Consider the following 17834-nt stretch of genomic DNA (forward strand, 5'->3'; position numbering starts at 1 on the left):
CGGTTGCCAGTATACATGTTAACAGGTTCCAAATGCTTAGCTTTACAATGGACTTGCTTCTACAAAAAGGCAAATTACGTATCTGAGATACCTACATAACATAAATATACCTATAATACAAAAATCACATAATTACCTTTCCTCCCTAAAGCATTCGAATTGGATTCAACTACACTAAAAGCAGAAATATCAGAAATGGTATCAACTTCCATTTGGATCTCCCCTAAAATAAAGATAGTATGTCAGGAAATGTGATTTGAATGTGTCAGAGTGATGCATGAGTCAATGAGTTCTTTCCTCTATTTGCAAATACCAGTTAGAAAATAGGATACATAACATTTCGTGTATTTTGGATGTCATGGCTTAGAAGTATATTATAGTTCTTTTTCTGAAAATGATCCAGTTCAACACTAGTGAGAAGTTTCCCTTATTAAGTCAATGATATCATAGATTACCAGATGGGTCGAAATCATTAAGCATTTTTTTTTTTCAAATTATGGACATAAGCTTTTCAACATATTTTCTTCCCAGCAGTGAGAATAAAACACTAATTAGTTTTTAGTGAAATTTCTCTATTTATAAATCGTAAAATCTGGTATTCTAAGAGAAAGTTTAGGAAACTGAAAATACATTTAAATCATATCCACAACAAGGATTAAAACACTGTGATCTACAGTATTACATTGCCAGTATTAATTAAGACATTATGGAAGAATTTCTTAAATATTAAATAAGGCTTTCTAGATAAATGCCTATTCTTTCTTATAATATTTTGTTTGAAGGTACAGTTGCTTTGAAATTCATCTGGTAGTTTTTTAAGATGACTGAATGGTAAATAAGACAAATATATGGTTGAAGGTTCTGATATTGTCTTTTTATCAGTAGGAACTATTGAAGGAAGGATGTTGCTCTCTAACGCTAAGCTCTGGTAGTGAAGTCAACCTACTAAAGAAGATTCTGGAAAACTTTATTATCAACCAGACACAATCTGATTACCGTTCTGTTATCCAGTGTTGCCAAACTGTTCTATTATTCAGTGATAAGGGATTTACAGCAATTACCCTGCAACGGAAACCCAGTCTTCAAAGAGTAGAATAAATAAAATGCCCTTTTAAAAGAAAATGCTTCTCTTCGGATAGTAGATTCTTAGCTCATTTACATATGTAAAATCCTTGTAGACTCATTTTCAAGGAGTAGTTTAGGTCACTGGGGATGCTCTCTTGCTTTGGGACATGAAATGATTTCATGTCTGTGATGTTGATGTTATTTTGCGAGGGCCAAATGGTTTAGTTTTCCATGTCCCAGCCTTGGTCTCAGTTAAAATTTTCAGTAAGTTATGGGAAACAAAATGTTTCAAATGTTGGGAAGTACTTACAATATTTTGGAAATAATTCCTTGGTAATTTAAAGTTTTACTCTTGAAAGTCAATGAAAAGGAGACAGAAATCCCTAAATACCATCCATGAGAAGAACACAACATATTATATATAATTCAATAGAAAATTAAGAACAATTTCACACTGTGAGTAAAGAAAGTAGAATAATAGCCTTTTCTTTTTCTTTTTCTTTTTTGGAATAGCCTTTTCTAATCAACCAGTTCAGGAAGCAAAGTCCCTTTTAAACTACATGTTGAGAAAGGTAATTATCTTTAGCTACTGGCTCTAGTGAGACAGTGGAAATCATCCTAAACCTAATAAAACAAACTTGAGGACTCCTAAGAACCAATGACATTTTCATTCAAACTAATAAACAAACTGACTTACAGACCTTAATTAAAAATTTTTACTTTCTCTCTTTCTGTACCAAAATACCCTAAGACTTTCATAGAATTTTGTCAACTCAATTACCATGTGTTGTTGAAATAAACCATTTTGGGATCTATCTATCTACCTATCAATACATTCTACACTTATATATACTACTTACACCTGCATAGAATCCATGTAAAACATGCATATCTAAAAATAAAATCAAGCTTCAGAAAAAAATTGAGTTTCAAAAAGCAGCTATAATTGCATACATACATACAGACGTATATCATAGAGGATTTTATGATGCTAATGTTTTCTCTTTCAGTATTTTACTTTGAAAATAAAATTATCCAAATCAAGCATGAAACCTTTGTGCTAGCACCCCTCAGAAAGATTCAATTATATTGACTTGACATGGCACGCACACTCAGAAACATAACATGTACATTTTGTCGCTTTGCAATAGGTATGATGTTTTAGTCTATGCCTAACATCCCATGTCGATGATCTTGCATCAAGCTCCCAAACATGACGCTAATATGCTAGGATGTCTTCTTACCTTATTTGAACTTAAGCTGTGGATTCTATCACTAGAATAGCTGTGGGGTATTGGAGGGTCAGGGTAGTCCTCAGCACCTTTGGTTGCATTCTTCTTGACAACTTCTACGTAGGAAACAGGGAAGATGCCTTGTCTGCTGGTTCCTGGAATTTTACCTTCATACCAGTTTTGATCAACTCTTTTAAGAAGAATAACTCTATCTCCCTGCAATGAATATTAGGAAAATGCATTATAAATACAGATGTGGTAACATAAAAACTGTCAATTGTCAAAGGTTTCTAATAAGCAATAGCTTTCCATCTGGGAAAGTTTGATACCTCCAGTTGTTATGATTGTTGTTTGTTGTTTGTTTTTGTCAGGGGAATGAAAATGAAGGCTCTGAGCTCATTCCCAAATTACAGATTATCAACATGTACGATACGTAATCATTCATCGATGACATTAGAATCTCCCCTAAGGATGCTTGGTTTGTGTGAATGGGCTTACACATGTTCACACCGGTACCATGTGAAATGCCTTGTATCAGTTACTTTAAAAAGCAGAATAGTTTAACAGGGAAAACCTCAATGACAGTAGCGTTATCCTATCATTGACAGGATTCGGGGAAACGACCTTCTGCAGGAAGAGCTTCAAAACAGTGCAACTCAGCTCGCTGTGATTGTGTATCTGAAATGGATTACGGAAGTCAAGCTCCGGAAGGGAGGAAGTTGAATGGCATACCGTTTTGCTTTCTTGATCTACATGTGGTAAGCAGGAGCAAAGAGTAAGGCTGGCAGGATGGGGCAAAGGACGTACCCTAGATAATCCACAGCTGTGCCCAGGGCCGACACCCACCTGGTCTGGATCAAGATCGTGTAACACCACTCACTATCCATTCTGATTGGCCTCTGCATAGAACATAACTGAGGAAAAGTAAATCTCCGTAATGTTAAAATTGCACTGATTTTCTGGGCAGCACACTGCTGTTGCCAGGCTGTTGCTGGAGCTATAAATTGCATTGGCAGAAGCTTCTCTTTATAGTATGAAACATCAGCCGGGATGGTTCATGGAATGTTGTGTTGTCGCTGGGACGGTAGACGAGGAGAATGGGTTGATGATGCAGAACCAGGGCCGAGAAGGGAGAATGGGATGAGGTTCTGCCGGTACAAGAACCGTGTCGTTTGCCTTCCTTGCCCCTGGCTAAGGGATTCGCCAGTAGGTGAAGGAGTTCTAGAACCACCCTGCCTGGGACTCTCTAGCCTGTGCTCTGTGCAGACACGTGGTCAACTCAAACAAACGAATGTGATGGTTTAGCAAATCATGAAGATAGTTTGTTTGATCTTTCTGCGCAGAAACAAATTAAAAAGAGTTCTTTCTGGGGGCACCTGGGTGGCGCAGTCAGTTAAACATCCAGTGTTTGGTTTCGGCTCAGGTCATGATCTCACGGTTCCTGAGTTCGAGCCCCACATAGGGCTCTGTCAACACGGAGCCTGCTTGGGATTCTCTCTCTCTCACTCTCTACCCCTTCCCCCCATGCCCTCTCTTTCTCTCTCTCTCTCAAAATAAATAACTAAACATTAAAAAATGAGAAAAAGAGTTCTTCCTGATATTATTAAGATACTAGAATTGGATCGGTTGCTAGTGAAATTTGGGTCAGTCATGAGGCCTAGAGAAGGCTGATCAGGGGAACAGCCCTGCACAAAAATGTCTCCTCAAAAAGGCTCTGTAGGGAGAAGTACCTTCATTACGTTAGGACCGTTCCTGGATTCCAAGATAAAAGTAAATGTTGAAACACCCATTTTTTTTTAATTTGAATAATAAGGCAGCAGGACAAACAATATTTTGAAGTGTATGCAAGTGCTTTTCCTTTTGATGTTTCCATGTATAGAGCTCCTGGCTGTTCAGCCTGAGGCGCCCCTTGGAGGAGACGTGGAACCTGCCATGCTAAGCCTGGAGGGAAAGTCTCTCTGAGAAGCTGTGCATCCCCCAGGGGACCTCTTCTGGAAGGACACGGAGCGGTAGGTAACAGCGCCTCAGGGTGGCCTCATAGAGTCCTTTGTAGCACATGGGGGAAACACAAAAAACTCCAAGGAAATAGATAACCTATTTTAGTTTTGGAAATACACAGCCTTTCAAAAGCACTGTTGACGACAACGGCCAGGGTACCTTTCTCAGCGACAGCTCCACGTTTGTGTCAGCATTGAAATTATATTTGGCTACAGCTTCTCCGATTTCTCCAGGCTGGGCTGGGGGAGGCGGTCTTGCAGGCTGTGCCTTCTCAGGAGGCGTGAGTTTCTACGAGGGAAAAAAAGTTATCTATTCTTGATCTGTGGCGACTTTGGAAACAGCAGCCATGGGAGAGGGAAGGGGTAGGACTTACCTCCACGTAGGAGATGGGAAAAATGCCCACTCTCCCGTGGTGCTCTCCCTCATACCAATTTTGATCAATTTTCCTGAGGATGTAGACAGTATCTCCTTTCTTAAATGACAGCTCCCTGGAAGAGACACGTTTCAGGGTTGGGTTCCCCGCCCCCCCCCCCCCCCCCGGACCCCTGATGTGTAGCCATTACTCTTAAGATCAACACTCTCACTTGATCTGTATTTGGCTGAGAAACGTACTTTCAGTATGGAATAATCCGTCAAGCCCAGTTACATCAGGATTTTCGTTGCAAACCCTTAGAATTCACTTATAACTTTAAAAGTGATTTCAAAAACCGAACAAATAGAAACCTCGTGTTTGATACAAGGCACGGGCAAACTGATATGAAATTGAAAGGCAAGGATGGACTATTGCTGTGTAATCATTAGTTTACTGTGGGGGAGTTGTTAGGCTTGGCGTAATGATAGATTCGCTCTGCACTGATCTTGTTAGTTCTGAAGCTAGTGAGATAGAACCTTAACTTCTCTTTCTTTCTGGCCCCCTTGGATGTGCTAAAGCTTACAATAAGGAGAATAAGTAGCTTTAGCACCGAAGTGCCATCATCAGAAAAATTTTTATTTACACGTCTTGGAAGCTGGTTGTCGGGCATTTATTTAACTGGCATATCTTGATAAGGAATTTATTTTGTGTAAAGAAAAAGATTTTATTCTTCAATGGAGCGCAGACATAAACATGTTTTAAGTGTAAAGACATGCACGGGTTGCTTGCTGCCTTTATAGCTTTTGTTTTTAAAAAGTAAAAGTATTTTCAGGACACCATCTATGCTTTTCCATTTTGGTTATTTCTAAGAAGAAACCTATATGCCTGCTTATTTCCTAAGTAGGTAGATGTGGGTATGTAGTTTTAAGCTATAAAAACATTACTTATTTTAGATAATTCATGCCTACCTTCTCATCCCCACTGCATCTGTTTTTGACGGCTTCATTATCCAGGTAACTGTCTGTTTGCTGTTTTGCCCTCGTAATTACGTTTTGTTGGAGGACACTTATTTCACATCTTTTCCCAAGAGCCCTACTTTCCTACACATCTGCCTCCCCATTCTGGAATCTTCTGCAATGTTTAGTTCAGAATCTTGAGTTGGATCGTTTATATGTGCAGAATGGATCATGAAGAGAGCTGGATATCAGATGTAGCGTATTTCTCATTGATTAAAAGAATTAATTGAAAAACTGTTACATATTAGGGGCGCCTGGGTGGCTCAGTCAGTTAAGCGTCCGGCTCTTGATTTCAGTTCGGGTCATGATCTCAGGGTCGTGGGATCCAGCTCCGAGTTGGGCTCCATTCTGAGCACAGAGCCTGTTTAAGATTCTCTCCTCTCTCTCTGCACTGCCCACCCCGAGCCCCCTCCCACTTGTGTGCACTCTCTCTCTCAAATAAAAAAAATAAAAAACTGTTGCTAATTAAAGAATTATTGCACAGTTCGAAGTGTTAAAATCTTCACATTGAAAGTATGTTAAATTTTCAGTAACCCTAAAGACAGAGGAGATTCAAGGAGTCTTACATTCAAATACAGCACTCCCTTCTTTTATCCAAATGCCTGATGTAGAAAACAAAAAACAAAATATTTAATGTTTGCAATCCAATAGCTTTCTGAGTACCAGGTGTGTTTTGTTTCTGGAAATGAGACTAGGAAGCTTAGCTTTTTTAAAAAACAAGTCAATTAGAGAAAACTTTTTCTTTCAAATATGAAAAGAAATCTTTTCTATTTTTAAAGGCTTGTATTTAAACGTTTTAAGCCTTCTACATAAAGGACAGAAATCTCACTTAACAGCTTTCAAAACTGTGTCTCAGACCCAGAATTTCTGAGTCCCATAATGGTAAGCTTGCTTTCTCCCTCCCAAACCCTTTTAGAATGGTGGCCACTGACAACCTTTGGAAATGACGTTTTATGTCTTTTTCCTATTTAACAATTGAGACATTATGTCTGGTGAGTTACTGAGCTGTATCGTTAGCTGTGTTGTTAAAAAATTAAACTTTTTGCATTAGGTAAAGACAAGTAGCTTTTATTTTATTTTATTTTATTTTATTTTAGTTTTGTTTTTTTAAGACAAGTAGCTTTTAAAACAGATGTTTCTTTAAAGCAGATATGTCTGTCTCTCGTTTATAAGATGTTAGGCACAAAAAAGCACCCATATCTAGCTATTAATTAAAAGCACGTAAAAATGTGGCTGGGCCTTTGTTAACAGTCAGTGCTTCTGGGTGTGTGAGTCTTTGAAAGCTGTGTGAGTCGTCCAGAACCTCGATTTTTGTGTCAAATAGGTTAACTACACTGGGGAGTGCTCTTTACGTCTCCTAAAAACAGAACGAGAGGAATATGATTGAACGGCAGTCAGATAAATGTATTTATGGTATGTGGGAAACATTTTTTGTTTTTGTTTTTTGCTAACATTATGGGATGACTTCCATGGGTGATTACTGAATCGACTTCCCTGAAGGCTTACACAATTAGATCCTGTTGGTTTAGGAAGATTTGGTGAAAGGTGGGGGGGGGGGGGTTGCAGATAACCCTGCAGGAGGGCTGTGCCATTTGCAAGCCTGGAACCCTTGCTGACTCGGAGCTTGCACCAGGAGGACATGGCCTTGGAGGATGGCATCAGGCTTGGCAACTGGAGCAAACAAAATCCAGCGACACAATCAACACCCCAACACTCGCCTCTGCACTACACCTCACCTTTCTCTCACGGCTTGTTTTTTATTGAGCCTTGTCAAAAAGCGGTGGGCCCTGGGTGGATACCTTTCCCGTGTCATATGCCCTGTCATTCCTCAGGGGTTCATACATTTAAAAAAGCTTTTGATGGCTTGTCACAAAGAAGAAATGACATTTACATGTTCTGTACCGTTCGCTTATGAAATCGGCATGCATCATGCACGTTGTCGCACCATAACCACAGAGCAGTAATAAGGGCGAGAAGGTGGTAGGCACGAAGCAGGTGTTACTTATCTCATCAAAAAAGGAAAAAAGAGGTAAGCTTTCGTCAGGATTTTTTTAAATACCCCATTTAAGCCACGTTTGACATCTTAAATTCTGTTTTTTAATTTTTAAAAATGTTTATTTAGTTAGTTATTTTGAGACAGCGAGAGAGAGAGAGACAGAGAGAGAGACAGAGAGAGAGGCACAGAGCCTGACGCAGGGCTCGAACTCACGACTGTGGCATCATGACCTGAATCGAAACCAAGAGTCAGACGCTTAACTGACTAAGCCACCCAGGTGCCCCAACATCTTAATTTCTAAATAGCATTTTCCTATTTAGTTCATTCTCCATCTCAGCAGCATTACGAAAATCTGAGTGATTTTATCTTTTTACATGTCTTATGTCAGAGACAGTTTCTAGAACTAGTAATATAATATGCATTTTAATGAATAAAGTATTTTGTTATTATGTATTATATATATATTATATATGTTCCGTCTAAACAACAAAGGATAATTTAATGCCAATGTACAATGATTTCAATATCTTCAATTCTAATGGAGACCAAAGTTTCTTAAATAAGGTCTGTACACATGGGCCATGACACTTCTGGGAGACTGCCTCCCTCCCTAGCCTTTCTTAACCACATGCCCATCTGATGAACAAGTTCATAAGGACAAAGGTTAAAAAAAATACTGCAGCAAAGGAGTATGAAAACACTAATATCAAAAGAGTGCAGGAGGAGGGGTACCTGGGTGGCTCAGTCCGTTAAGTGTACAACTCTTGATTTCAGCTCAGGTCATGATCTCCTGTGGGGTCCAGCCCTACTTTGGGCTCTGCACTGAGTGTGGGGACTGCTTGGGATTTTCTCTTTCTTTCTCTCTCTCTCTCTCTCTCTCTCTCTCTCTCTCTCTCTCCCTTTCTCTTCTCTCCCACCCCCCCCACCTCTGTCTCAAAAAATAAAGAAAGAAAAAGAAAAAGAAAAAAGAAAAAAAGGACCACGGGAGACAATTTTGCTCAGGATCTCCAAGTTTTGAGTGTTAAGACATGGAGATATTACTCGAAGAATCTTTGTACACAGTTCTACCCTTCAATCCCACAAACTATCCTGGATATAGTTGGATAAATAGGTGTTATCAAATTCTCCCAGTGAGTGTTAATTATTCCCCAACACTGAATTTTTATGCTATTCTTGACACAAAACTTCTAGAAAACAAGATTCTTTTTAAAAAAAATTTTTTTTAACCTTTATTTATTTCTGAGACAGAGAGAGACAGAGCATGAGTGGGGGAGGGGCAGAGAGAGAGGGAGACACAGAATCTGAAGCGGGCTCCAGGCTCTGAGCTGTCAGCACAGAGCCCGACATGGGGCTTGAACTCATAGACTGCGAGATCATGACCTGAGCCAAAGCCGGACGCTTAACCGACTGAGCCACCCAGGTGCCCCGAAAACAAGATTCTTAATTCCGTTTTATTTGCCCTATCCTTTTGAACTCATGGTACACTAGATGTTCAGTGTCACTTAAAACCCAATGTTTCTCAAGAAAATTACAAATGAAAATAGAATTAGCCGTATCCCAATTAATTGTGAAGGAACCATTAGTTATAGCTGATTGCTGAATTCGCTGAATTGGGACTTAGACCTTATCGTAATACACCCCATTAGAATATTCACCTCTTAAAGTATTACCAAAGTATTTAAAGCCAACCTAAGTCACATAATGAATATTTATCTTACTTACTTAGACGTCTGAGCTTTAAAATCGTAAACAGCTTTTGCAGGCAATTTCTGAAAGGGAAAGTAAACAGTTAGTGCTAACTTAAAATTTGGATTTTTTTTTTTTTACAAGAAAGCAATTTCATGTGAATTAAAGGGAAGTGAAAGCACAAGGAGTGAGTAAACATATATAATGTAAACCCTCTATGCAATTCATAAGTCAACCAATTAGTTCTTCATTTAGGTATTTAAGCTATAACAGGAGTGTAATAGATGGCTTGCTCACCGTAATTACTGAATATCATATTTCCTCTTAGAAACTAAGGTAGATGGGGGCACCTGGGTGGCTCAGTCGGTTAGGCAGCCGACTTCAGCTCAGGTCATTATCTTACAGCTTGTGAGTTCGAGCCCCCCATTGGGCTCTGTGCTGACAGCTCGGAGCCTGGAGCCTGCTTTGGATTCTGTGACTCCGTCTCTCTCTTCCCCTACCTGGCTTGTGCTCTGTCTCTGTCTCTGTCTCTCTCTCTCTCAAAAATAAGGAAACATTAAAAAAATTAAAAAAAAGAAACTAAGGTAGATGAACACTGCAGTACAATTCCAGAGGGATCTGTCCCAGGTATAATTCTGGCTTTTCCTGGGTCAGTTGCCCTGTGTCTTATGTGTTAACACAACTCCTTTGGAATCATAATAAAAAGACTGGAAAAAGTCACGAAGGAAGCCATTATCCCTTTTACTAACACTTATTAACATAGTAGCAAAGAAATATTAGCCCAATTCTCATTGGGAAGCGAGTGTGTGGCCCAAAGTACAGGCTTGGTCATCTTGCATTCCCAGGAGGGTTCAGGAATTCTTTATTGACACGGTAAATCGGCCGTTCATCTTCTAGTCGTGATAAGATGTGACACACACTCACCTTCAATCACCCTGCACGCCCTAGCTAGCCGATTCAGCTCTGCCTTTTCTATTTCTCAGTTATCTCCTCACCCCACTCTCTTTCCTTGGGATTCCATGAATGTTAGGCAACGTGGGACATTCCTGACTTCTTTGGGGGGGTCCCACGGGTACTGGGCTGCAGGAGACACCTGTAGGGATTCTCCTGGAGCGGCTGCCAGTCCCAGACCAGCTTCAGTTGCCGTCAAACCTTCACGGCTCCAAGATGGCGTGAACCTGAGCTCCAGCCCTGGCTCGGGACCATGCACAAAGCTAGCTGGTACCTGGTTCCTAGGAGCAGTGATTTTCCAAGTGATTTTCCAGCAAAAGCAGGCCAGCAAAAATTAGGTCGAATTTGTATTGATTTGCGACACAGATGACCTAGAGCTCTCCTCTACATCAGGGGCGAAATTTGTTCTGGGAAATCTCCTTCCTCCATGGGGCAGCCCAGCTCAACACTCTCGCAGAGCACGGTTGTTAATTCACGGGTGTCAGGTCAAGACTCGGCGGGGCCTCGCTGCTGGAACCGGACCGCGGTTGGGGGACATCTACAGCTAGGGTCGGGGTGCGTGCTGCCTTGAGTCCTTTGCTCAACCTCCAGGGAAGGTGTTTCTAGTTTCTCTCTCGTCATTTTTATGTTCTTGACCTGGGCTCTTTACTGGTTTTGGAAAAAACTCTGGCTGGCAAGTGCTTTATCAAGTATGTTGCAGAAAAAAAGACTCCAGTGCTGTTGAACAAACTACCTCTTTTTCTGGAGTTCCTCTTCTTTCCCTCGGTGCACTTCTCCCCAGGTCAGTCATAGTGGATGAGTAACTTCTAGGGGACTCATGGTCTGTGGGAAAGGACAGGGTCAGAGTGAGTGTTCACATAATTAAAAGCCGACCTTTTTTAGCCATGGTCCCTGGTGGCAACTGTTTTCTCCTTCGGATTTAGAGACATAGCACAATGGAAGACATGGGTATAAGATTCATAGGTAAACGATAAAGTTGTGATGGAAGACACAAAACCAGAGCATCGCAAAAGGGAAAAATATCCAAGGTTGCAGAAGTGTTATAATCCCAAATGTAACTGTTACATTAATTATGCTGCAGCACTTGGTATAGACAGTTCATACTCGCGGGGTGATGGCGGTGGGGGGCGGATTTCTCACCTCAGAGATTTAATACTTTCTATTCCTTTTGCCTCCAATTTGTAATTATTTTTCAGGGCAGGGGGAGCCTGGGTGGCTCAGTCGGGTGAGCGTCCAACTCTTGATCTCAGCTCAGGTCATGATCTCACGGTTTGTGACCTTGAGACCCAAGTTGGGCTCTGTACTGACAGCATGGAGACTGTTTGGGATTCTCTCTCTCTCTCTCTCTCTCTCTCTCTCTGCCTCTTCACCACTCATGCGTACACACACTCTCTCTCTTGCTGAAAATCGATAAACTTCTAAGGACATTTATAGGGCCTATAGAAGATGGAGAATTTGAACATAGCAACAATTAACAAAAACTAAGACATCTCATGGAACAATTTAAGAATGTAGTAATGAAAAAGAAAAATAAAGCATGATGATGGCGGAACTATGGTCGTGTCCATTCCCCATGCCCCATCCCTACATGCTCTGTCCCCCTATCCCCCCACCCCGTTGGTACATAGTTGTTGAGTTTTAAGATATCATCCTAAGGCTTAAAAGGCCTTTATCTTTTGCCTTCCCTTTTGTTCAGCTGCCTTATCAGAAAGTATATATTTATTCCAAGAAGCAAAGGGATAAAAATTCTCTAAACAGGAAGTATCCTATTGATTGCTACGCTGCTTATGAAATACTGAATTGTTTTTGTTCATCTGAAAGCACAGTATAAATAATTACATTCCCAAATTATAAGTATCTCTTAATGGTTTCTTATACTTTACACATTTGTATGTGGAAATGTAACTAGAGTCTAAGAATATCTCAGTAGTCTCTGTTACAGAATTTTACCAGTATAACTGGGTCAAAATTAGTAAATTCTTTCTCTTATCCCTTTAACAGGTTTAGTTATATTGATTACCAAGAAGCATTAAAAATAAAATAAATCCAGCTACAAAGGAATTAAAAAATGCTAATTCATAAAAAGAAAACATTACTTAAAGATCGTGACTACTTTGACTATAAGACAGAATTGTCTATTTAACAGCAGGTGGACACGAGTTACATGACATATAAGGACAAATGTCTAACTGTCGGTTGTGAATTCCAAAGTCTTTAGATTTAGTAAGGTAACATGGCCACAAATATTTCAGGTTAAACTTACTCAGTTATTTTCAAGCATGAGAGAGATTCTGTGCCATATATTTTCTGTTTCTAAAATGGAAATACTTTTATGAAAGCTTTCATACTGATCGTTAAGTTGTAAATCACTTTTACTAATCCATGGCATATAAAATATTTTTCAATTGGGCTAAACAAAATTGGAAAGAGGGTATGTTATCAAAAGACAAATACCCTTCAAATGCATTTCAAAGCCCTCTCAGATCAAGTTTCAATAAGGTACTCTATCCGTACATAAAATTTAGAGGTGATTATTATCGTTGATACACTTACTTGAATAGCTGGAATTATCCAATATTGAAAAACTGGAAAAGGTAGCGGACTTATTATAAACTTAAATTATGACGTCTCAATCAGTGAAAATTTCAAATTGTAGGCACTGTTTTAAAAAATTCTAATTTGTTGTTTTTGAAGCGTGTTGTATGGTATAAATGAAAGCAAAGATAAATACTAATAAAGCAAATTTGTGCAGTGGCCGCTAACAATTGAGTCACATATATAGTACATTAATATGAAATTTGCATTGTCTTTTTTTTTAACCTATAGAGATTATATTGTATACTACAAATACTGAATTACTAGGAGTTTGCATCTCTTTTCTCTTACCTACTCCCTAACTGACTTTGGTCAAATCTCTTGTCTCCCCTGGGTCTCACTGCTTATAATGATACCTATCACCTAGGTTGGTGCCAGTGCTAATTAGATAGTGTGTAGAGCACTTTGCAATGCCCAGTGCATAGCAGACTGTTGACAATCCAAATTCCAGCAGGGAATGTTCTTTCCAGCTTCTGAAAACTTACATAGTGAACAGATGTCTGTTAAGAATTAAAAAAAGAGAGAGAGACAGAATTGTATACAACTTGTATAAAAAAATATCAGAACCCCTAACAAACCTCAAAAAAAGTCCTCTGCCTTTGAACTGTTATTTGTCCGCATATTGCCACTCCAAGGTGATAATCCATCTATGAAAATGGAGTTGAGGGTCACTTTTAACCTAAATGGTCTAATTCAAATGTCAATAGAAGATTGTTTCAGCGGAAACAGAAAATAAGGTAATGGAAAGGAAACGAAAATGAATACACTGAATGATGGAAATGAGACTTCTGTCTATATAGCTTAAAGAGGTATTCACAAAAATTTTATCCCATGTGCCCTTTAAAGGTTGTTCAACAAATCCTATTCTCTTTTCATTGTCCATCAATCACTACATTGACTAGTTCAGTTTTGCTTCCTGAGTGTTTGGATGTAGTATCTTGACGTTGAATGTAAGGAATTTATTTATTGAGTGAGTGACTATAAAGTTAATATAATAACTAAGTAAAAGCTGTTTGTTAGATTATTGGTTTTGATTCATTTTACGACAAAGCAAGAGTCATCAGTCTCTTAAGGATACTGATACTCAATCATGGTTTCCTTGATGGGATCCTTTTAAATTGATAAGATAAGTTTAACTGGTTGTTTCGACATATGTTGTTTCAACCCTAACATTAAGCTACAAGGTGGTTTTCCCTTTTGATTTTGAATGAATAAATTTTTGTGAATTGGTGATCACTTTAAGCCACACGTCAAGTCCGATTATCACCTGGGCAAATGAGACTATTCAGGAAGACATGTTTGCACAACAAGCATTTGCTTCAAAAACACATAACGATGCCGAGTGGTCTCACAGCTTAGGAATGATGAGATGTAGGAATGGAAAATGAAAGAGCTGGATGGTGGGTGTCTGAACCACAGGGACAGAGAAAGAAAAGTTCATCCACCTTGGAGACTCCGTGCACTCTCATAGTCTTGGTGGTGGTAGTTGTTGGTGGTGGTGTCCACGTCTGGGAAAGAGGCACTGTGAGGCATTCTCCCACAATCGTTCTGGTACAATGGACAATGAATAGCACCATCTTGGGGCAGTGGGTGGAAAGGCTGGTGCACGGGGCTCCTTTTTAGAGCTTTAAGTGATGAGTTCCTCTCCGGAATATCTGGCAACAGCTCACTGATAAGACGGTGCAATATACTGTTGTCTGGCAAGCTTCCCCTTCTCTTTTCAGCTTTAATTTGGTCACAGATGTCTTTAAGGGCAGAGTCCAGAGCCTCAAACACAGACGCTTTACATTTTGCCTTGTCAGCCTGTTTTTTGGGAGTCGAGTTCTTTTTCCTCCGGAAAGGCACGGGACTGACTAGAAACGCAAGTTTAGAAAGGCCGGGGTCCGTTTCCTGTCTTCTGGGCTCCTCGGCATTTTCGTGTTTGGCTCTTTCATGTTTCAGCATTGTGGTAAATCGGGTGTAGGAGGCAGGGCATCTGCCTTTGCAGGAGCTGATGAGGTGCCGGTGGTGGTGGTGGTGATGGTGGTGGTGATGGTGGCTGGATCCATAAAAGCTCTCAGAGGATGTGAAGGAAAAGTGATCAAAGTCACTCTCGCTGCAAAAGGACGACCCTTCCACGTGGATGTAATCACTGTGGTCAGACACAACTCCTTCTTGGTCACTGTCGGAAAACTCCAAATGAGTTCTCGGTTGCTCGTCACTGGTGACTTCGATGTGAATCGGCACCAGGGTTTTGGTCTCGTAGCTGCGTTGTACGTGAGAAGGGTGTCTACTTTGATTTTCTTCCTCCAGCAGAGACTCGATGGAAAACCGCCTTTTGGGACATAAACCGTTTTGTTGGGGTTCTAGGGTTATAGGAGAGAACATATCATCTCCTAAATTTGGCATGGATTTTGACTTTTGAATCAACTTCTCAAATTCAGAAATGCGAGTGGGGACCATGTCCCTGGGCACCTCCTCAGTGGAGGACTGACTCCAGCCATGGAGCAGGCCCTTGTGTTGCTGTTCGTTTTCATACTGCAGGATTCTGGACTTCACCGAGCAAATCACCTCTGAGTTCATCAAATCCTTGCGATTAATGCGGTGCATCTTCTTGTACATTTTTAGGAACCCTGGGGCGTCATGGGCTGACCTGTGTCGGAGCCTCGATCTGCCGTTACCACGGCCCTCCTGGATGTAGGGGGAAGTCCAGGCCCCAGGGCAGCTCTCCTTGGACTCCTCTTCACGTAGCAGAGAGCCCATACTTTCTGACTTGGCTTTTGGGTCAGGGAAGCTGTCACAGTCACCATTTAGGAGATCATCACAACTACGGGATTTGATTTTGGGGGAGACTGTCTCTTCAGTGCTGCTCCAGACCTCTGCATTTTGTCGGGCCATTTGCCAGCCGTTCTTGAACGTGATGGCCCTCTGTGAGTCACGAGGGACATCCAAATGCTGCTGTCTCTGGTAAGCGTTACAGTAATCTAACTCATTGGAGGGGTTGCCGTTGAGCCCTGAGTAACTGTAAAGGGATGCACACATATCATCCCCACCTTTTAATCCAGGCCAGCGTGGTGGAAGAGAGACATTTGGAGAAGTTAAAAGGTTCACAAAGAGGAAGCATGTCAATTAGCATCAGATAGCATAGCAGAGGGAAAGCAGTTAGCATGGTTTAGTCTAGACACGGATTGTTACACATGTAGCTTCAAGTTTAGAGGAAGAAAATCCTAATTCTAAGGCAGGGTAATACTTTTTCAATGAATGTAGCTTCGCAGATATTAGGGTTAACAAAACCACATATAAAGAGTAATTAGTGTAGCTTCGATACCTATTTGTATTGTGTTCATACATCTTTCCGCAAACGAGGTATGCCAAAACCACAGAAGTACCTCGGAAGCTAATAGCCTGACCCGGTGTAATTTAACGGTTTACCAATTAAGGCCAAAAGCGGTAGAGGTTTAATCAACTGAATAGGGTCAGGATTTGAGTCTCGTTTGATTTATAATGGTAGAGAGGTAAAGAGTAATTTATAAATTTGCATTTAGTTACTACTTCTGTAACTGTATTAAGTAACTTTTCGTGGGCATTAGATAGAAAAAGCAACAAGACAAAGCATTTTCCAAACTTGTAAAATCAAGATGCTTTGAAATACTGCTGTTAATATTTCTCCAAGACACACAGTACAACCTCTTTAAACATACAAATTTACCTCATTCATTGCTCTACAAATTTACCTCATTCATTCCTCATTCATTGCCTCATTCTATGAGGCAGATTCTCTTAAGAATAACTGGATATAGTATAAAATTCTCATCAGAGGTTAATGCATCTTAGTTTTTTCCAAGGAGGTTGTTTTTTTTAAAAAAAATAATTTGCAATTTGATAATAGCTAAAACTGACCTCAATTTAGAATATGTTTAGAAATATTCTTATGCTCTGCTGCGTTAACTCATAAACGAGAGGCCAAATTAACATCCAATGGGACATTTTCATCTTAGAAGGAAACCTGATGAAGGAAAATCTCTCTCTTGATAGTTCCTGTCTTACAACCTTATCCAAACTTTGCAAAAGTAGATAAGCACATCAAGCAGATATGTAATGTTTGGGAAAGGAAGTTGAGTCAACACTCCCCAGGGTAAAAACAAATATATAAATTAATCAGAATCCTTTTAATTTTTGGGTGCTATCCAAGCATAATGAATCAATGGTATTTCATGACCTATTTACTATCTTAAAATATTCATTTGCATAAGTGAGTGGAACCTGATAAATGTATGTCTGTTAATTGGATGAAAGGTATCGTAAAAGGGGCTCACTCATTCTGAACCTTCCAGGTACTAGGCCCACTTTTACTAGGCCATGGAAGACGGCTAGTGACTCCCACCTATCCGGAGTCCAGGCATCCAAACCAGCCTGTGTTTTGCACACAAACCAGCTACCACTTAGCTTTGATTGCCACATGGCCACGCTTTTCGTGCTTACGTTTGATACGTGTGGCCGAATCTGTGCTATTTAGGGGAAACTTCTGTTAGAGCGCAAGTTCTTTACGCATTTCAAATTCCTTTTGTGTTCTGTTTCAATGCCAGGAGATTGGGGAAGATTTCAGGGCCCCAAATTAGGTATGGCCTTAGGTACCTGTAGATGCTGGTTTAATCCTCAGTCTCCATCTTGGGAATATTCCCGTTACCACAGCAATAATGCACTAACCAGTCTTCCAGAGACCTGAAGGAGACTTGCCCTCTCTCAACACAGCTCACTGAACTTCCAGAGAGGAGAGAGGCCATATGGAGCAATGGCTTGGTGATATCTAAATTTTCCAAGTATGGCTTGAAACCAGTTGGTTCTTATTAGTGGACTGTTTTGAATCAAACACCATGTTACACGCGTAACGTGGATATTCTACTATCTATGTGAATGTTGGCCAAAGTATAGAACAGATGACGAAAGAATAAACTTCCGTAAGT

The 17834-nt window shown here is 40.2% G+C and overlaps 1 protein-coding gene across 4 annotated transcripts in view; it reads right to left on the minus strand.

The window, feature by feature from the left end:
• Positions 1-17834, minus strand: part of SORBS2 (sorbin and SH3 domain containing 2) — a 221503-nt gene that overhangs the window by 22102 nt on the left and 181567 nt on the right. For 3 of the 4 annotated variants that reach the window (XM_015545140.2, XM_007098994.3, XM_015545139.2), the window contains 5 exons: positions 11030-11118; positions 9382-9428; positions 4669-4783; positions 4455-4583; positions 2310-2513 (listed from right to left, as the gene is read on the minus strand). In XM_015545140.2, the coding sequence (XP_015400626.2) occupies positions 2310-2513; positions 4455-4583; positions 4669-4783; positions 9382-9428; positions 11030-11118 (584 nt within the window). Of the gene's footprint in view, positions 1-2309; positions 2514-4454; positions 4584-4668; positions 4784-9381; positions 9429-11029; positions 11119-14336; positions 15924-17834 lie in introns of all 4 variants that reach the window. The other variant, XM_042983004.1, reaches the window with a different exon arrangement.

This window comes from Panthera tigris, chromosome B1 (genome assembly GCF_018350195.1).
Source record: "Panthera tigris isolate Pti1 chromosome B1, P.tigris_Pti1_mat1.1, whole genome shotgun sequence".
NCBI classification, from domain to species: Eukaryota; Metazoa; Chordata; class Mammalia; order Carnivora; family Felidae; genus Panthera; species Panthera tigris.